The sequence below is a fragment of the Vulpes vulpes genome, chromosome 6 (assembly GCF_048418805.1).
Source record: "Vulpes vulpes isolate BD-2025 chromosome 6, VulVul3, whole genome shotgun sequence".
Taxonomy (NCBI): Eukaryota; Metazoa; Chordata; class Mammalia; order Carnivora; family Canidae; genus Vulpes; species Vulpes vulpes.
Genome location: NC_132785.1, coordinates 48,930,180 through 48,951,531, shown reverse-complemented (window position 1 = coordinate 48,951,531; position 21,352 = coordinate 48,930,180). Strand labels below are relative to the sequence as shown.

General features: G+C 40.5%; 1 protein-coding gene across 50 annotated transcripts in view; it reads left to right on the top strand.

The window, feature by feature from the left end:
• DOCK9 (dedicator of cytokinesis 9) overlaps nt 1-21,352 on the top strand; it is a 281,426-nt gene that overhangs the window by 94,505 nt on the left and 165,569 nt on the right. For 21 of the 50 annotated variants that reach the window (XM_072760933.1, XM_072760927.1, XM_072760928.1 and 18 more), the window contains exon 1: nt 10,115-10,542. The exons of 28 other annotated variants lie outside the window; for them this stretch is intronic. In XM_072760933.1, the coding sequence (XP_072617034.1) occupies nt 10,417-10,542 (126 nt within the window). In that variant the 5' untranslated portion in view covers nt 10,115-10,416. Of the gene's footprint in view, nt 1-10,114; nt 10,543-21,352 lie in introns of those variants that run through there. One more of the 50 variants, XM_072760886.1, reaches the window with a different exon arrangement.

The window sequence follows — 21,352 nt, the reverse complement described above, 5'->3', positions numbered from 1 at the left end:
CAACATTTCTGGAGGCGTGAGGCAATACAGACACACAATGAAGTTCGGGGCCGGCAGTGGTGAGGGCAGGAGAGACCCCACAGGAGAGACCCCAAGGAAGGGATGTCCTTGGGGAGTCATCCCAGGTTAGCATGGGAGAAACTGCCCTGCTTCGGGAGCCAGATCTCCAGGTCATACTGTTTGTTTCTAACTTCCTTCCTGTGAGGAATTAAAATGAAAGGAATGTTTTTGCCCTCACCTTTCCCCTTTCCCCCACTCTGTTCCATTACTTTGAACTATTAGGAAATTTTACCTCTCTTCAGTAAAATAAAAAAGGTTTCAGCGGAGTGAGGTTTTGGTCCTTTGCCCAGATTGCTTCTGTCTTACTTAATCATCTAAGGAAGAAGAATGTATGTTGAGCTTGAGTTTAAATCTTTATCTGACAAGGTGGTTGCTTGTAGATCCATGTTAAACATAGACGTTGATTTATTTTTACGGTGAAGGAAAATAAAAATGACCTCTTACCAACCTGTTTAAAGTTGTTTTGCCACATACCAGCTGTGTGACCTTGGACTAATTCTGTGACGTCCGTGCCTCAGTTTCTTCATCTGTAAAATAAGAGTATGTGTCTCAGGGTTGAATAAATATACTGTGTATCACAGTGCCCGGCACAGAGTTGGCCCTTGCTAAGCAGAGCCATATCAACTTCAAGTTTTGTTTATCATGGCTTTTTTTGGGGTACTATTAATTTTGATTTTTACTTGAGAATTTCATCTATCTTGATTACTGAATTTTTAGTGCTCTCTTAAAACCTGTTCCTGAATGGTATGCCTCACTCACCTTCCCCCAGTCCTGCCCCTGGAGGAGAAGTTGTATGCATTAGCTACCTTGTGGACATGTTTTAAAAAAATTTCTCAAATAGGTGGCACCTGGATGGCTCAGAGGTTGAGCATCTGCCTTCGGCTCAGGTCATGATCCCGGGGTCCTGGGATCGAGTCCCACATCAGGTTCCCCGCAGGGAGCCTGCTTCTCCCTATGTCTATGTCTCTGCCTCTCTCTTTCTGTGTCTCTCATGAATAAATAAATAAAATCTTAAAAAAAAATCCTAAATAGTAATAAATGGCTTTAAAAAAGTCTCTGTGTTTAACTCATGCTTATTATAAGGAAAGTTTTAAAAATACTGGTACGTAGAAAGAAGGGTAAATAAAAACCTTTGTTCCATATTTCAGACACAATTGCAGTTAATATTAAGTTTTAGTGGCTCCTCTAAGGAGATATATGTTCAAAAGGGAGATGAAGTTATCTATTTAGTTATTAGGTTTAAGGTTAATTTTGAAACATAGCTTCCATGCATGCTTAAGGTATATACCTTAGAAGAACACCAGTTTCTATAAACAAAAATGCCTAATATAGCGTTACTATTGTAAGGGTTAAATTGAACTGAATAAAGTGAGAATACACATCAAGGACCCAGCACATAGTAGGGACCCTGACAGTGTTTTCCTTGCTCACTCCTGCCATGCTCCAAGCCACTCATGTGCTTCCATTTCCTCTTCTTTTCTGTCTTGAAATTCTTGTGTGATAGTTACAAAATAATAAAGTATTGACTTACAGATTTAGGTCTTGGCAAAGCATAAATGGAAGTGTGTGCCTGGGTGGGGGGGGGGGAGCTCCTAAGTGCTCTAGGTAACATTGGAAACCTTGTTTTGTGTTTATTTCACCTTCTGTTTTTGAATTAGAGGGACTTTGAGGCTGGCCCCTCTTTGTGGAAAGGGCAGTGGAATATTCACAGCCCCTGGTGTACCAGTTTTCGGGGTTTGATGAAACATCACCTTCTCCCTTTTAAGCATACGTTTCCTGGAAGACTTTTTCCCCTTGTTTGAGAGGAGACAGCTGAAGCCTATTGTGTTGCATGTATAAAACTTCAGAAATGTAACAGACGTAACAGGACCATTCACCAACTTTAGTAAAGGACCAAAGGTAGCTACTGGTCCATGACCGTCAACTATCACCACCACCGCCAGCATTGGTTTCTAAGTTATGTGATGTGTGTGTTTTGATTTGGCAGTGCAGATAAGGGCGACTTTGGTGCCTTCCTTGGCATTGGCGCTCTTCATACACTGTGTTTCTGTTGCCTGCTCTGGACCCTTTACTTCTAGCATATCTGTGAAGAAATTAATTTAGAGGAGTTCCGTATTTTTACAAGCACTCCTGGGGGCAAGTTTGACTTGTCAGGATGTGTCATCCAGGAATAACGTTTGAGCCCCCTAAAACTGGCTTTGTTTCGTATTCCTGGGCAGTCTCTTAATATCACATAGGAAATTAATCACAATGAGCTTGGAAGAAGTGGAAGACCATCCTTTAGGCCAGAGGATGAGAAGGGATACATCATCTTTGCTGCTGATGAGTTTATCTTATGGAGGGATATAATCTACCTCTTTTTAAAAGCAGGGACTTTCCAATTATTGTTAAGGAACTGGTATGATTATAAAGGGTCATTGTCTTTTATGCAAGTTAAAATAAGCCAGAAGTCCTAGGGGGTATTCCACAAATCACTTTGCCAAGTTTTCTCCTGGTGGACTTTCCCATCGCAGCCTGGGGGTGTAGGTGTCCGGCTTTTGCCTGGAGCCCCTTCCTCTCTCCTGTCCCCAGGGTAGGTAGCTGATGGCCATGAACTTTGATACGTGGGAGTGATCAGCCCTGTGCCTCCTTGCCAACTTGTCTCATCTCCATCATCTGTAAATCAGGGTGGTCCACCAGTTTTATACCATATCAACACTGATGGAACATGCTTTACGTATAACATACACAAAGATTTTACAGAACCAATAAACTTTAAGGCTGGTTATTTGTGGTTTTCTTTACATTGCTTTGGGAGGTGGATATGGGGAGAAGTGAAGAAATAGCCATTTGTCTTCCATTTATAATGGAATGAGGCATTTTATTTAGAAAGAGAAACTTTTTAGTGCTTAAAAAAAAAAAAAAAACCCTTTTGGTTGTTTTTCTTACCAAGTATGTTACCTAGCCCTTAACCTCAACCCTTGTCATTTAGTGAAGAAAGTTAGAAAATCCTTCATTTCAACTCCTGTGAAGCGTGGGTCTGTGATGAATCAAATCAAAGTGAGGCAATTTCATGATTTATCTATAAGCAAACATTTATGGACTGCCTACTGTGTACTCACCGCATACCCCCCATCCTTGCCTCAGTGCTTAAAGCTTACAAGAGGAAATCATATGTGCTGGAATGGCTCTGTCAGGGTGGACGCTGTGTGGCTGGCTGGGTGTCAGTAACTCAGGCTGGGAGTTTCGTTTCCTGAGAAAATCAGGCATATTATGTTTTCCTTTGTTTTGTAAATTTCCACCTCTAAAACAAATCATTGATGCTGTTGGCTGAATTATCATTATTGTGATTAAAATAAATTGACAGTTTACAGAAAAACTATTGGTGTGCAGAGTATATAAAAGCTCTCTCCATCCTGAGGGGATCCTAACTCTTCAGTAAATTCATCCAAGAAATATTTTTTGAGCATCTACCCTGTTTGAGTACCTGAGAGACTAGAGCAGTGAACAAAATAGACAACACTCTCTGCCCTCACACAGCATCTTCTGATTTTTTTTTTTTTAATTGGGATTAGACAAATAAGGAAAGTAGAATACAGAATGCCAGATCGTGATGGAGGCTGTGGAGAAACAGAAGCAGGCAGGGAGAGGGAATGTCCTGGATGGGGGTAGAGCTGTCTTTACTGAGAAGCTTCTTGAACATTTGTGGCTGCATGGAGTCAGTGTTCTTGCACACAGTAGGACACATCCATGATCCACTTGGGTCTTGGGAATGAACAGAATCTAGTTGGGATTGTAATGGTGGACATTCTGATCCTTGTTTTCCAGAGGAGGGACCTGGGGTCCCCAGGGTGGTGAAGTTGCTGTGCTAGATTCACACAGCCAGTACCAGAGAGGAGTCTCTAGAAATGGACGGACTCTCCCATCTTAATTGCCTCATCTGAAAACAGAACCTTCTTTAGAGCCTGTGCCCTGTTGTCCCAGCACAATGAGCTAACCCCAGAGCTGTGTTGGCCTCCTCACCCACAGAACATCCCATAGTCCTTGTCATTGTCAGCCTCTCACTCTGCCCTTGCTCCACTGGAGAAGGATCCTCCACATTTAGGACATCTTCCATTGAGGATGTGACACTTTTTTTTTTCTTTTTTTTATTCATTCATGAGAGAAGCAGGCTTCCTGTAGGGAGCCTGATGTGGGACTCGATCCCAGGACCCTAGAATCACGACCTGAGCCAAAGGCAGGCACTCAACCACTGAGCCCCCCAGGTGCCTCAAGGATTGGACACATTTAGAAATATATCCACTGTTTGGTCCTTGTGTTTTTCTTTTGTGTGTAGTGGGGAAATATGACTTTCAAGTGTTTATCATTCCATTGGGGTGGTTTATATTCTCCCAAATCTCATCAATAAGGGAAGTTTTAATAGTTCATATAGACATGTAGAGCTGGAAAAGATTTTTTTAGTGTACATCCTTCATTTTATAGGTGAAGTTTGTGGGACCCAGAGAAGTGAAGTGACTTTTCTATTATTACGCAGCTGTTGAGTGGTATGGCAGGGGCTAACGCCTTGATGTGACATTTTTCTATATATCTTGCAGTAGAGCATATTCATTTTTTTTCTTGAATATAGAAGTAATAAGTGCCCTTGAAGAAAATTTGGAAAGTAAGATTTTAGAGAAAAAAATTACTGATAGTTTCACATACCAGAGTTAATCAGCAGCCATTTTTTTTTCTTCAGTTTTCTATGTGTGTGTTATTGTGGATATTTTCTCAGTGTCATTAGAAGTTCTCAAAAAACATAATTTGGGGCAGCCTGGGTGGCTCAGCAGTTTAGCACCGCCTTCAGCCCAGGGCATGATTCTGGAGACCCAGGATCGAGTCCCACTTCGGGCTCCTTGCATGGAGCCTGCCTCTCCCTCTGCCTGTGTCTCTGCCTCTCTCTCTCTCTCTCTTTCTCTCTCTCTCTCTCTCTCTGTCTCTCATGAATAAATTAAATTAAATTAAATTAAATTAAATTAAATTAAATTAAAAAAACATAATTTGTGTTAGTTATCTTATTTGCCCTATTTTGGAGGTATACTTTATTGGCCTTGGGTTGTGCATCTGGCATTACGTTCATATAATGACTCGCTTGCTGACTTGGCCATTAATCAACAAGTGAGTAGGCTGCAGGTGTTGACACTGCTGATTGCCATCGAATGGCTTGTTTATTTAACTGATGCCTGATGTTTAAATTGCTGTTGTTCTAATTAAATAGAATTTGAACCTGTTAAAGTGAAGAGCTTTGTATCTCAAGACTTTGCTTGGCTCTCTAGCTCATTTCTCCGGACCTCAGTTTCCTTATTCTGTGAGTGGATGATCTTCCCTTGGCTCCTTCTTTGAGTGCCTGATAAACTCTAGGGGCTCCTCCTCAGAAAAATCACAAAGACATACAAAATTTTGAATGTAGTTTTAGAGGATTCACAGACCACTTTCCCCCCAAGTTCAGCCTTGAATTCCAGGCTGTGAACCATTAGACTAGGTGATAATGACTATTCCATTTCTGTGACATTTGATTAAATCTCTGCTGCTGAGAAATTGGGGTGAACATCAAACTTTGTGTCAGATTTTTTTTTTTTTTTGATACTAAATCTTCTACAAGGCTTCAAGGGTCTGATGCAGAAGACTCTTTCCTCTCCCACCTCTTCCTGCCCCCACATCTATTTCTCTTTTTGTCCCTATATCCCTCCTCTACTGTGGTTATTTATCACCTTGCTCCCTGCATCTGTTGCCTCTCATCCTGTTCTGTTTTGCTGCTTCTTATGCCTTCTGTTTTTTATGCTTTTTCTTTTTCTCAGAAGAGTCGATCATTTTCCTGACACCTTTTCTTTTATTTGGCTAGCACGCTGACTGGTAACAATACACGTGGAAAATCTTTAGTCATTTGCTCCTTTTTGCAATTTTTCTTAATAATTTGTACTTATGTTTCACATTTTCCCAGACCAAGAGAACAGAGATGATTACTTTGGAGTAGATACACACACACACACACACACACACATACACACACGTGTATATATGTACATAAGTGTGTACAATTATTTAATATTTAGATATTTAATATATTTAATGTGAGTTTTTTTTTTTAATTTTTTTTTTTTATTTTATTATTTATTTATGATAGTCACAGAGAGAGAGAGAGAGAGGCAGAGACACAGGCGGAGGGAGAAGCAGGCTCCATGCACCGGGAGCCTGATGTGGGATTCGATCCCGGGTCTCCAGGATCGCGCCCTGGGCCAAAGGCAGGCGCGAAACCGCTGCGCCACCCAGGGATCCCCTATTTAATATATTTAAGTCTCTACCTCAAATTATGTGTATGGCTCTATATGTATACACTTTATTTAAATATACCTGACATACAATTTAAAGGCATATATATAAAATTTAAATCGTCTCCTCTAGTATATACATATTTGCCTTTAAAGTTAATTGTAATGTTTTAAATATCCTTCTGATATGGCAAGAGTCCCTAATAGGAGAGTAAAAAGTTTTTTGAGGTAATTGATATTTATTCCTTGTATGGGTTATTCCTTATATAATTATTAGCTGCAGCAAAATGCGGTTTTAAATTTTATATAATTCATTGCTAAAAACAATTTTATTTACACTTCCTAAAGGTTCAGTTGTATTGTTTCCAAGGATACCTTTGTCTGAAAAATGTCTAGCAGGTTCTGCAGGGTAACATTTTCTTAGCTGGGAGAAAGGAGCATTTTAATTATTAGTAAATGGTCCATTGGGTTTCAGTTTATGAACAGTTGAATGCTTCTGCCTTGATTCGGGCCATTAACAAATGAAAATGTTTGCATATTTCTAAAACTACTACTAAATTTTACTGTAGGGATGAAGATAACCAGTGACACAAAATTGACATACGCATTAAATTCAGCAACTGTGTTTTGAGTGCTTGCAGTACATAAGACACTGGAGATGCAAAGGTGGTTAAGATACAGTTCCTGCCCTCATGAATTTATAGTCTCATTGAAGTGGGTGACACCTACAAACCTACTAAAAGAAAAAAAAAAAAACCTACTAAAAGGTGGATTGTGAAAAGCTCCAACACAGAGGTAAATAAAAGGAATGCCCAGAGGGTTAATGGAAGAAGAGCTAATCAGTTCTGGCTAGGAGGATCAAGATGGCATTTAAACTGGGTTTTGGGGCATGTGTAGGAGTCCTACATGTTTAGGAGTCTGAGGGTCTTAAGTTCCTTACTTTTCAGAATGTGATGGAACTTCATCCTTTAGTGGCAAGGGGAAGATAGGGGCAGTAGAGTCTAAAGTTAGCCTTCCCTACAGTAAAAAATTAACCATGGAAAATTCTATAAATTTTTGATCAGGTTTTCATGGTGTTGTGTACCCAACCTATAAAATAATTTGTGTGAATATTAAAATCTGAGAACTGAAACTCCTATACAAAAGCATTCATTTCATTTTTCTTCCCCACAGGGTTTATGCCATTCTGTTTAAACAGTAAAATTCTATATACCTTTAATACATGTTACTAGGTATTTCTGTTATTTTAAGAGTTGGACAAGTTACTGTGTGAAAGAACTTGAGTTGCTAGCTAGTAGGAGCTCAGTAAATGTTGGTGGACTTGAATCCAGAGATACAACAAATACCATCCTTGTTCTTTTTAATGTTGCACAGGAACCCTTGGCCACCTAGTTCCCATTCTTCTAAGATGGCATTTCCTCTTGCGACTGCTCTGACCAGATGTCTCTTTCATGTCCTTAAACAGCAGTCTCACAAACTCTTTGGAGAAACCACATCCTACTTGGAGGTTTAGGTTCTGGAATTAAATACTGTGTCATGTGACTCCCCTAGACCTGCAAACTTCTGAAGTGTTGGTCATCCTAAATGAGTAGAGCAGCACCAGAGCACTTGACATTGCCTGAGAAGTTATATAGCAGGAAAGCTGGCAATAATATCCTCATTCCTCTAAGTCCTGAGAATTCCCTTTTCTCATAAGTCAGACCATTCAAAGGTGACAGATTATACCACCATCTTGCTCTCAGAATTGCTTTCCTTTATCCAGGATTTAAGTATACTGATCTCAGATGGTGGTGTAAAAGCAGTGTGAACTTTGCTGCTGCATTTCCTGTAAACATGTTGAGAACTTAATACATTAATCAGTCCCTTTTTATGCAAATCTCTGTGTGAGAAATGAAAAAAAGTTTTTTCTTGCCTTATAGCTTGGTATGTTTTCTCCATTTGGTAATATGAATTAGGGAACCTAACCTCTGTCCTGGCTACCTAGAAGCTCAGAGCCAAGTTAAAGTTTTTTCCATGATTACAAAAGAAATATTAATTCATTGCTAAAATTTTGAAAAATATAGGAAAACTTTAGGAAGAAGATGCCTGGCTTGTAGCATGAATGCAGGGGTTCAAAGGCAGCTATCATAATCAAGCAGCAAAGAGGAAAGAACATTGATTTGAAATTGCTGGAGCACTTTGTAATGTTTCGTGGCAACATGGGTGGTGGAATTGTCATTTTAGATCACAGAAGCCAGAGTCTAGAATTTAAGATGAAGACCAGTTTCTTCAGCTGGGAACAACAACAATAACAATGGTTACCCTTTAAATGAATACCTACTAGGTACCTGGCCTTGTGCTATGCTCTTTTTATCTCTTCATTAAATTACCTTGATTAAACCTAGATGCTGCTTTTACCTTTAGTTGCTGATCAGTAGCTTTTACGCATTTTGTTTTTTTAGCAGTTGGCATAGTTGAAATTGATAACTGGCTCATAGTATCACAGTGAAGAGTGTGTACACTGGATTCATGCTGCCACTGCTCACTATGTTACCTTCTGCACATGTGTAACCCTCTGTGCATCAGCTTCTGCATCTGTAGAATGTGGATAACCATATTACTTCCTTGGTTGTTACAAAGATAAGGTAAATTGTCCATGCTGGGACTTGTATTCCTATAACAAATAACCTTTTAAGTTCCTATTTATTACTTACAGAATGTCGTATTTTGACCAAATAAATAGGATAGCATTTCTCTCAAAGTCATGACCTGCTGGTGATTTAATGAAGATGGGGGGTTGAGGAAGAATTGGGATATTTAGAACTTCTCAGCCATTTCAAGAAGTTGTTCAAATTGTTGGTTATGCTGTGCTTAACTGAGGCTCAATCTATCTGCTTTTTTTTTTTCAAACTATCTGCTTAGTGTGTGGCTTCAGACTTTTTTGCCTCCTCTGATTTATAGGATAATTCTTAAGTTTTGATTTAACTGCTACTTCAATTATATATTAATTTAATTGAGGCCCTTTGGGATTTTTTATTTTATTTTTTTTTGGTCCTCTTGTAACTTTATGAAGATAGGTTTTTAAAATTCATATACATTTTGTTTTGGAACCTGGATTTGGCAAGTGAGTTTATATTTACCCTGAAAGATTACCCAAGATTGAGAAATGAGATAGTTTTAAAAAAGTTATTGTAGAAACTATTAATTTTTTAAATGGCCTAATTGATGCTTGTGACTTATTACACAATTAATATTCACAGCCAGGACTACTGGTGTTTGAGTGACAGAAGGGAGAGACACTGCCTTAAATTTTTACTGTGATTCTCTCAGTATCTTCTTCTGGGCTCATTAGCAACACACCTGTTGATGGATTTAAAGTAATATTCTGTTTACCATGATATGTAGCATCCCATGAAGCTGTTTGATGACCTTGTCTTTCTGGCATAAAATAGATAAATTGAGTCCTGTGTGCTAAGGTCTCTCATGCGGTGGGGGGGAAACTCTTTCCTTACCTGCACCCATGAGGTACAGGCTCTGGGACACCTCAGTCTTTGCCCTTCCCTGTTTTGACCATTGGCCAAGCATTTAGTGTTTAGCCATCACCTGAAAGAAAGCATCCAGAAACTACAGAAATTTTAAAACACCCGGACAACCTAGCTGTCTCTTCAACTCCAGGAGCTTCAGATTTGAAGTAATCATGAAAGATTCTAACTGTGACTGATTTTCTTTTAAACACTGCACTATTTTGATTTGGCTCCATTTGGCCCACGCCGTGTGGAACAGACACAATGAGGCTGGTCTTTATCAGAGAGACAGTACACTGTGTATTGTACAGTTCGGGTTTGTTTTCCTTTGGCCGGCGTGTGGGAACCTCCCATTCTCCAAGCCTGTAGTAACACCCCTGGAGGCTGGCCCTCGCTGGCATGCCCTCCCACCCCACGGGCTCTGTGGACCCAGCCAGTGGGCTGACCACTTGTGCTTGGGAGCCAGCTTCCTCTGTTTGCTCGGGCCAGTGGCATGCTTGTGCCTTGCACAGCCAGGGGCTTGCAGCTGTCCCAGTTGCAGACTTTCTGACTTGCTTTTTCAGCCGAGAATGCAGGCTGATAAATGCAGGACAAGTAGTAGAAGTGTCAAAAAGGATCTGGTGATTGAATCCCCCCTGCAACGCAAGGATGCAGCCCAGGGCGAAATGGAAGCAGAGAGCCCAGGGCCAGTGCTGGTGAGAAGGGGTTGTGCACAGCATATCGTTGTCTCCTCCACGAAGTGCTTTTATTGTGTGTGTGCCTGTAGTGTCTTCTGGCACTCTGATTTCAAAACCTGCTCTGCCTGTCTCTTGTGAACTCTCCTTTCTTCTGTAGATTCGTTTTGGTTCCACTTTGAGTTTTGTTTGGGAGGAAAGATATGTAGGCATTTTGTGGATGAAAGGGGTTTCCAGGGGCTGCTTTGTATAGAACTTTGTATGGTTCAAAATTATGCCCCACCTAGCTGCATTGTTGCCAAACATAAACCCAGGGAGGCAAGTCGCAGTTGCCTTCCCCTGGGGTTGGCAAAGAAGTTCTTTGCAAAATGAAAACATCTTTACGTATTTATTTATTGTGAAAATTAAGATGACATTGGGGGGTTTTAAGGGACATGACTGTTGAAGTTATATGTGTCCTCTCTCGCTCATATTAATAGGTTAGCCTTGAACAAAGTAAGAACCTAAACTTTGAACCAATTGATAGAATCGTTTCTGTTTTTGTCATTAGCTCAGCTCATAGCAGTTGGTATAAATTCAGAGGGCTCTGGTAGACTTTGTAAGGGAGGAATGTGAAAAATGGTTGTTGTTATCATCAATGAGTAGGTTGTGCTTCTCTCTTGGAATTTCTTTAGTACAATAAAGGCACATAATTTTTTAAGCAAACTGCAAAAAAACACCAACATGGACTGCAGAGGGGACAATTGAGCCTTTCAAATGATCTGTTAAAGGAGTTGTTAAACTAGTATTAAGTGATTTTACATAATGATTTTTTTTTAAAACAAAGAGGTTCAATTGCTGTTATAAAGCGTTTGGTTAATTTTCTTTCTTTTTTTTTTTTTTTTTTTTTGGTTAATTTTCAATTAGTGTTTTTAATAGTCTGAACTTAAACTTCCCTATAATGGATTGGATTTGAATTAAATTGTTTTTCTCGCTGACTCGTGAGACTGCCTTACATTGTTTTGCCTTCAAAATTATATTGCTAACTGAGAAAGCTAGTAAATATGATGGGCTTCTCACTGCAGATTTTTATCTGAATGATTTAGTTTTCTTCCCCCAGGTATATTGTATAGAGATGTGTTATTCATTATCTTGGATTCCTTTCTGCTAGCACAATAGTTCATTTATCTGTTGAGTAGCTTGAGCCCCTCACGTGCTGTGTAGATTTAACTGGTTGAAGCTCCTTGCTGATTGATGTAACTTATGATTTCTTGGAGGAAGTTGTGTGGTTTGGGTTCCCTTGTGAATATTCTTAAAAGTCTTTTGTCAGTGTTTCTCCAGATGTGTAGAAATATTTATCCAGAGGCTTACATACACTATAGAAAGATGCCCTGTGATTTTTTTTTTTTTTTTAAATCACAGTGACTTTTAAAATACTTGCTTCTTGGGGCACCTGGTTGCTTAGTCGGTAGAGCGCGGGACTCTTGATCTCAGGCTTGTGAATTAGAGCCCCACGGTGGGCTTAGAGATGCCTTAGAAAAAGATATAAAAACTTCCTTCTCGGGATCCCTGGGTGGCACAGTGGTTTAGCGCCTGCCTTTGGCCCAGGGCGCGATCCTGGAGACCTGGGATCGAATCCCACGTCGGGCTCCCGGTGCATGGAGCCTGCTTCTCCCTCTGCCTGTGTCTCTGCCTCTCTCTCTCTCTCACTGTGTGCCTATCATAAATAAATAAAATAAAAAGTTTAAAAAAAAAACAAAAAACTTCCTTCTCTTCCTAGTGCTCAAAAAATTGGCTATTCATGTTCCAGTTATTTGTTTTGGCCATGCTCATCCCAGGCAAGTCCACAGGGAGTTCTTTTTCCACTGTCCTGGGTGAGGCTGTGCCGGCTGCTCTAGGGAGCCTAGAAGCTGCCAGTGGCATGGAGAGCTCTGGCTCTGAGCATCTGCAGGGACAGGTGTGAGAGAAAGGTAGAGGCTGCAGTGACGCAGCAAGTAGCTTTTTCTTACCCAGTAGTGTTTCTCTTCTTCCACCGGGGTAAGCAAGATAAAAAAGAGCGAATATCGGATAAGAAAAGCGAGGATATTTCAGCAGGGCCCCTGTCTAGGGCAGATCTTCTTACTTGTGATTATCACTGCTCATGGCAGATGAGAATTCAATAAACTGCTTGGAATACAGCTTTTTTTTTTTTTTATTTCCAAGACGATTTTTATTTTTAAAAATATTTTATTTATTTATTCATGAGAGACACAGAGAGAGGCAGAGACATAGGCAGAGGGAGAGGTAGGCTCCTCAGAGGGAGCCCGATTAGGGACTTGATCCCAGGACCCTGGGATCATGCCCGTAGCCGAAGGCAGACATTCAACCGCTGAGCCACCCAGGTGCCCCAGGACAAGATGATTTTTAAAAAGTATGCCAGCACAATCATGAGATCTATTTGTTGTAGTGTTTGTTGTTCCTTATTATTATTGTTAGGAGCCCAGGTACTCAGTGAGAGTACATTTGTAACATTTAAATGGAAGACACTTCATTTTAGAGGTAACGTTTTAAAATCAAGTTTTGCTGATTTTAGTTATGTATGCAATCAGTCCTTGGGGAAACTTACATCGTTTAGAAAGCATAAAAGTAATTAATGTGTGTAATAAATATAGTGTAGACATAGGGAAAAACAAAACGCCCTTACCTTTACTTTGTAAGTGCCCATAATTATCTGGTGTATAGACTTTTGTTTTTATTTTTTTAGTTTATTTTCTTTTTGTTTTTATTTTTTTAAAGTAATCCATACACCAATGTGGGGCTTGAACTCATAACCCTGAGATCAAGCGTTGCATGCTCTTCTGACTGAGCCAGCCAAGTATCCCTGGTGTATAGTATATACTTTCAGACTTTGTCTTGTGCATATAAAAATGTAACTTATTGTGGTGTGTGTTTGGAAAATGTACTATACTATAGGTTTCTGCATCAGTTTTTTCCCAGAATATATAAAAAACATCTTTCTTTATCAACATATGCAGATTTATGTAATTATTCTTAATGGCTGTATGGTATTCAGTTTTATAGCAGTGTATCATAACTTGATGGTTATTTGACTTGTTTCCAATTCTTTGCAATTAGTATGTATGGTCATTGGGAAATGGGGTGTGGATGACTAACAGTACACTTGCTAGTAACTATAAATATATCTTAAAGCACTTATGCAAGTCAGTATTTGTCCTGTAAAACTTCTATCATAAGTTTCCTCTTGCTGCTTTTCTTTGGCAATGTTTTTCTCTCTCCTCTGCCAGGATAATGGTTAAGGTCTCCCTTAGCAGTGGCTGCTTGTTCAGTGCTCAGTATAGCCAGTGTTTCTTAGAGAAGTATATGTATGGACCTTATGAAGATTCAGGGCTGCAGGGTTCCACTTATAGGCACCTTCTTAGGTGGGTCTTGTCCTCTCATTTTGACAGCAAACAGGGGAGGCAGTGTGTAGCAAAAGTTCACCATTCCCATCCAGGCTCACTGCCAGCCCTTATTGAAAAATGACTTTGCGGGCTGTGAATGACTAACAGGGGAACAATCAGGATATTGTTGACGTCTACAGGTTAGTTACCCTCCTTACATTTGAGTACCTATTTTTGCCCCCCAAACTCTAAATTCCTGGAAATAATTCATTCCAATTGTTGTTTCTCAGCAATTCAGAGGAATAGGGTGTGGCCTTAAAGAGCCAGAAATGGCTGGGGTACATGTCATTTGTGTTATCCTTTCACTGGGTTATTTCAAGAGGCATCCGAGGACTGTAGTACAGGTCTTACTCTGGGAATTTGGAAGGTTGAAAGACGTAAAGATAAAGAAGAGCTGAATTTTCATGTGTTATATATACTCATTAGGTAAAATTTTTGAAAAGTTTCTTTATAAAGATTTATTTTTATTTGAGAGAGTGTGTGCACAAGTGAGTGTGAGTGGGGGCAGAGGGAGAGAAAGAATCTCAAGCAGACTCCCCACTGAGTGCAGAGTTGGATGCAGGGAATCGATATCATGGTCTTGACCCGAGCCAAAATCAAGAGTTGGGCACTTAACCCCCTGAGCCACCCGGGCACCCTGAAAAGGTTCTTATTAGAGACACATTTTCTCTTTGCTATTTTTCTGGGATCTTCAAGTGGTAAAAACGAAGTCTGAGTTCTTATTTTGATATTTTGAATGAATACATGATTAGCTAAATGACTATATGAGAGGCAGCACTTGTGATATAGTAATGGGTAGGAGACCCTGCTTCTGGCTGGACAAGTAGGTGCTTTGCCTGGGAAAACCTTTCTCTCCCTGAAGTTTTATTTACTCTAGAAATAGCGAAAGAAGTGAATTAAGACACAAAACTTGAAGTAATAAGGTTATGGGCAATGATAACGTTGTTGTGTATATCCTATAAAACTTGAGATGACTGTGATTGAGTTAATGAAATTATGCTTATAAAGTCCTTTGGCCCTGCAGGTTTTCTGGCATCCCTATAGACATCGTTAGAAATAATTAATGATGTTAATTACATTGGTGATATTTAATAGGTAGTTTTTTTGTTTTTAAAATATTGAATGTGAAGAAAAGTTCCTATAAGTTTTCTGTAGTGACATATTCCCAGATGATAAAACCAGGAAAGTTTATGTATTCAGAGCCGTAAGTCTTCACTGCGCTCGTTGGCTTTCCCCTTGATTTGTTTATTTGTTTTTTCATTCGACTCATATTTATAAGCACTGATATTTGCCACACTTCTACTAACACCCTTCCTCTCCTCAAGCAGCTAGGTCTGGCTAATGAGGGGCTTTCACATGGTATTTATTAGGCACAGTGAGTACTAATCTCACCCATCCTTTTCCACTTAGGCAGACAATACTGAAATCATCATCAGTTCCAACAAGGACATGTTCTCTAATTTTTAGTGTCCAAAGCAGGTCCAGCCCTGCTTTACAGAAGGCACAAGGGCCCCTGACTGTCCATATGAGTAGTTTGCATGAACAAGGTCCCCAAAGACGCACACATATTTTGTGGTGCCGTCAGTGAATCTTTGGGGAGTGCGTGCTTAGAGTTGGATTGAATTGACTAACTTTGCAGGCATAGAAAACTTTCACAGACAAGGGGCTTCCACAACTCTGTCACTACGTATTACAACAGAGAGTCACTCTCTACTTTCTGGGATTCTTGCTTACCTGGGACATGAAAACCCACCCAGCTCTGGCGTGCTTCTTTTTCCTACTGTTTATCAACAGGGAGGCAGAATGGCTGGTCACTGTTTTTTTATGACAAGGTAATGCCAGTTGCTTTCTTTTGTTTTTTTTTGGAATAATAACAAAAATATTTATATAGTGCCTTGCTTTGTGCCAGACACTGTTTTAAGCCTGTTAAATAGATTACTTCAATTCTCACAGTTCTAGGAGGTGAGTGCTATTATTGTTTCTCATTTTACAAGTGAGGACACAGCACACAAGAGGCTAGGTAACTTGACAAAAGTTGTATCTTTAGTAAATGGCAGAGCCAGGGATTTTTGGCTTCCAGGCAGATTTTCCAAAATCCATACCTGGACACTTACATATAATTCATGAACAAATATGAACCTGGTTGCTTAGGCTTAGCATTGGTATTATAAAGATGAAAAAGAAAGGTTTAAAAACTCCTTGCCCTTAAAAAATTTAAAAACTTTTAGAGAAAGACCAACTTTTAAGTGACAAAACAATAGTGGCTGAGTAGCTTAGACAAAGAGTGGAATGGCTGTGCCTGAAAGAGTTGGAAATATGAACAAAATAGAATCAATTGGTACTGGGAGTCTTTCTTACTTTGGATGTCACATTTTATCATCTTCCCAGGAGGTTATGTAGGAGTATCAATTAATGTGATATCTAAGAGTCTAGAGACATCTTATTTTCTTCCCTAGATTTATTTTTTAATTAATTTACAGCATGATCCAGGATAAGTCTGAGATGCTTATTCTCTAACCAGTAAAATGGGTTCTTTGGTCCCTGTTGTGTTTAGAGGAGGCTGTTTGCCCCACGTGCTCTTTGACATTATTTGACAGGTAGTGGCTAAGTACAAGGCAGCCAAACTATGTCACGGGTAGCAGGTGCTGTAGGTGGTCTAACTCAAAGCACTTTGGAGACCAGACGAGAGTCCTATTTTTGGCCCTAGATCTGCCTTGCAATCCCTGCTGATCATCATCCTTTCCTCCCCTGCCCTGGCTTCAATAGTTTTCTCATCTGTAAAATGAGAAGCATGCAGTAAATAATCTCAAAGTTCTCTTCTTCTGGGGCTAAAGCTCCATGGTGGAGGATTATTAGCTTTGATCTCAGGAATAACCTGTGATGGAGTCAGGTCAAAACCCTGGAGTTTTAGTTTCAGGTTCCATGTTTAGTTTATTCAAAGTTTTTTGGGTTTTGGGTTGTAAGAGCTACAAAACAGGGGATATTGGATTGCCACCCAATGTAATGAGTAAGGTGAGTGAAATGGGTTGGCCAGCCTGGAGATAAATAAAAGTGGCAGCAGAATTTGGAGTTAGCAGGGAGAGCTATGCAGGAGATTCACAAAGGCCTGACAAGCCTGCAGATGACATATCACTGTGATAATTTTAGAACCAAGAAGGGTTGGAAATTATAGTTTATCCTCAACTTTCCAGAAGTTTGAAATATCCCTGTAATGTGATATATATAGCTGGTCCTAAGTTTCTCTTAGAGTAACATTTTGAGGCTTTAGAAATTTTTAGTGCTCACTTCCCAGACAAGAGTGTGTGCCACTGACCAGTGGATCTCTGGGGCTTCATCCAGGTTCTTGGGGAGGAGCCAGGCCATAGTTCTGTTTTGGGCTCTCCTTGCTTTGGAGAGTTGTCACCACCAAGGGAGGAAGCAGAAGTGGCTGTTGGAAGGAGCCCTTTACTCACTCATGAGACCATGAGCCTGTGTCTTTTAAACCTACTTGACATTTCTAAGCCAAGATTGTGTTTCTATCAGATGAAGATAGTAGTACTGACTACCCTCCAGTTAGCTTATCTCCAAAGGTTATCAGGACTGCCCCCGTCAGCTTACCATCATCAGACTTTCCTTCCTCTGACATGCTGCCAGACTGCTCTGTCTACAACACGGATAAACTCCTTTTCTAACTTTCCTTTGCAGAGAAGGCAAAGCATGGCTTATTTGATCCTTGGAGGCCAGCCCTTAACTTGCTTGCTGGCCTCCTCTCTCACACTTTCCAAAATGCATCCTGACCAGGCCCATTGTTCTTTCACAGAGGGCACTGTACTACCTGGCACAGCTCTTCCTTTGCCCAGCATGCTTCACTGCCAGACCGTTCCTGTCTGCCCTTCAAGCCCCAGTTCACATGCCAGCTCCCCCAAGAAACTTTGTGAAACCCTCCCCCCACATTTTCCTACAGGCTGTGTACTCCTCTGGCCTATTGTGGCATCGTTATTCTAGAACGTTCCATTATCACACTGTTCTGCTGTCTTGTACCTAAGGCCTATACTCTAGCTTCCCTCACTAATGGGGTGAGGGGGCTTATGCCCCAGTGGGAACCATGAGTGGTTTTGTTTTCTTTATATTCCATCTCTGACATACCAGTGCTTTCCCTGCCACCCCTTTTGTTCTTTTTGTCATTGTCCTGGTCACTCTTTGAGGAATGTATTGGCAAAGAATGGGTTGCAGAAAGTGCCCCCCAAGAGAGACTGGATCTGCAGAATCTTTTTCAGTCTTCCCTCCTCTTTTTAAAACAATTTTATTTATTTATTTATTTATTTATTTATTTATTTATTTATTTATTTATGACACAGAAAGAGAGGCAGAGACACAAGCAGAGGGAGGAGAAGCAGGCTCCCTGCAAGAAGCCTGATGTGGGACTCCATCCTGGAATCTGGGATCAGGCCCTGAGCTGGAGCCAGACACTCAACTGCTGAGCCACCCAGGCGTCGTCCCCCCCCCCCCCCCCCCCCCCCGCTTTCTTGGTGGTTGTTTGGCCACCAACATCCAAATGAGTTGAATTGCCAACAGTAAAAATGGATGCATCTAGGGGATGCTGCATGGCTAAATAGGATGCAGGTATTATGCCCTGAAACCCTCCCACGCTTCTGTTATTTTTGATCTAAATGCTTAACTAACATCTTATGCAAGTACTTGCTTGGGTATGGAAATGCAATCTCGTGTGAACAAAGTCAGAACCCTTTGTCTCTTCCTCTTAGCCAGCACCTGGTTTTGTTAACAGTTACCACTTCTGTCAGCCATTCCTACAACTGTAATATCACCTCTGATGGTTGTAGTACATTCAGAAAAAAAGTTGTGTGTAGGGCAGCCTCGGTGACTCAGCGGTTTAGCGCCGCCTTTGGCCCAGGGCATGATCCTGGAGACCCGGGATCGAGTCCCACGTCCGGCTCCCTGCATGGAGCCTGCTTCTCCTTCTGTCTGTGTCTCTGCCTCTTTCTCTCTGTGTGTCTCTCATGAATAAATAAATAAAATCTTTAAAAAAAAATTGTTGTGTGACCTTAGCATCAGCATCCCATGAGTATATGTGGAGACCCATGAGGTATAGAACAAGGAAGATAACCTTCCTAGGGGAGAAAGATAAGAAAGATAGGAAGGTGGAGTTTGTTAGCAACACTGAACAAACAACACAGGTTAAAAAAAAAAAAACAACACAGGTTGCCTCCTTTACTTGACCTATTCCTGTCTCTAATGTGGGGTGGTGGTTTTTCCAAAATCTGTCTTGTCCCCTAGCCCCCAAATAATAGTTTCAGGAAGTAGTTTGTCTTTTGTTTGGCCTTGAAGTTTAAAAGATTACATGTAAAGTTTCATGCAGTCTCTAATAGTACTGTTCAATAGAAATATGGCATGAGACCCACTTCCGTCCCTTGCTGCTGTGGACTGTGGGCTGTCGGGGTCGGTGAAGGATCTCAAGATGGCTGGGCGAAAACTTGCTCTAAAAACCATTGACTGGGTAGCTTTTGGGGAGATCATACCCTGAAACCAGAAGGCCATTGCCAACTCCCTGAAATCCTGGAATGAGATGCTTACCTCCAGGTTGGCTACTCTTCCTGAGAAACCACCTGCTATCGACTGGGCTTACTACAAGGCCAATGTGGCAAAGGCTGGCTTGGTAGATGACTTTGAGAAGAAGTTTAATGCCCTGAAGGTTCCTGTGCCAGAGGATAAATACACTGTCCAAGTGGATGCTGAGGAAAAAGAAGATGTGAAAAGCTGTGCTGAGTTTTTGTCCCTCTCAAAGGCCAGGATTGAAGAATATGAAAAAGAGCTGGAGAAGATGAAGAACATAATTCCATTTGATCAGATGACCATTGAGGACCTGAATGAAGTCTTTCCAGAAACCAAATTAGACAAGAAGAAGTACCCCTATTGGCCTCACAAGCCAATTGAAAATTTATAAACTTGAGTTGAGGAGAAAGCACTGGCCCTCATATTATAAACATTGGACATTAAAATAATGATATGGTAAAAAAAAACATATGGCATGAGTACCTAGGTAACTTACAATTTTTTGGTAGCCAAATTAGAATAAAAAGAAATAAGTGTAATTAATTTTAATAATGTAATTTTAACCCATTATGGCCAAAATATTATTTCAGCATTTAATCCTTATGGAAATATCAAGGCATTGTATATTCTTTTACTCCTAGTAAATTTTTGAAATTTTATGCCTATAGCATTTCTGAATTCAGAATAGCCACATATGACAACTGGCTACTGTTTTGAAGAGTGCTGGCCAAATACTTCTGTATTCCGTAGCTTATACACCTTAAACCAGAAGATTGTCATTTGAGGGGGGTGAGTCATTGGATGGGGGTACCATATTTGTGACTTTGTGGAAGAAAAATGCATGATTTAAGTGTAAAGCTGGGCTTTCTTCATAAAGATGATCCTTGAACTACTTATTGGTAAAGTATATTAAATATTAGCTGATGACATTAATCTATGTCCCAGCATTCAAACCTGGTTCTTCAGAAAGATTAGTATTTTGGGGTATGATTTTTAATACTCTTGAGACTGAAAATGAGTTTGTTTCATGGAAGAACTCTGCCTTTTCTTTCTCCCTTGGTGAGATCAGGGAGGCTGGGCAGTTCAGCACCCAGAGAGAGAGAGAGCAGAGAGCCCTAGACTTCTGTTTTCCCTGGAGAGGTGGTGGCTGAAACGTCGCAGTGTGGAGCGGTGCTATGCCGTTTTCATACAAAGGGAAGTGGAGACCCTGGGAAGCATTTCCTATTCTACAACTTTGACATTCCATCATGCTTATTGCAGGTGGGCTATGGGAAGGGTACTGGGCTTGGAGCCAGGAGATCCAAGGGTCACCATCTGTGTGACCTTCACTAATTTATGTAACCCCTCTGAGCTTCAATTTCCTCATCCGTGAAATGCTGATGATACATACGGATTTGGGAGGAGGTTTAGTGAGATAATGTGTGTAGGATGTTGTGTGTATGTTGTGGACACTAAAATTTTCTTGTGTCCAAATGACACAACTTTGTATGACCCCCATGACCACCATTTTATTCCTGCTCTGAACAGGCAGTGTATATTGAAACTTTTCAATAAGCCTGAGATGATGATAGAGAACTTGTTAACTTGTTACTTTTCCCATTTCCTGATGTAGATGGGGGGGGAGGTTTAGTAATTTGCCCCAAGGCCACATTAGCTAAAAGGCAATTGGAGCTAGGATTTCTTGAAAATACTTTTTAAATATGAAATTCTCAAACATACACGAAAGTAAACTAGTAGAGGGTTTCTCAAAAAGGTTGAGCATCAGAATCACCTGGCTTTGTTAAAACCTAGATTGTGAGGCTCCACCCCTAAAACATTCAGTAGGTCTGGGATGAATCTGCATTTCTAAAAAGTTCCAGATG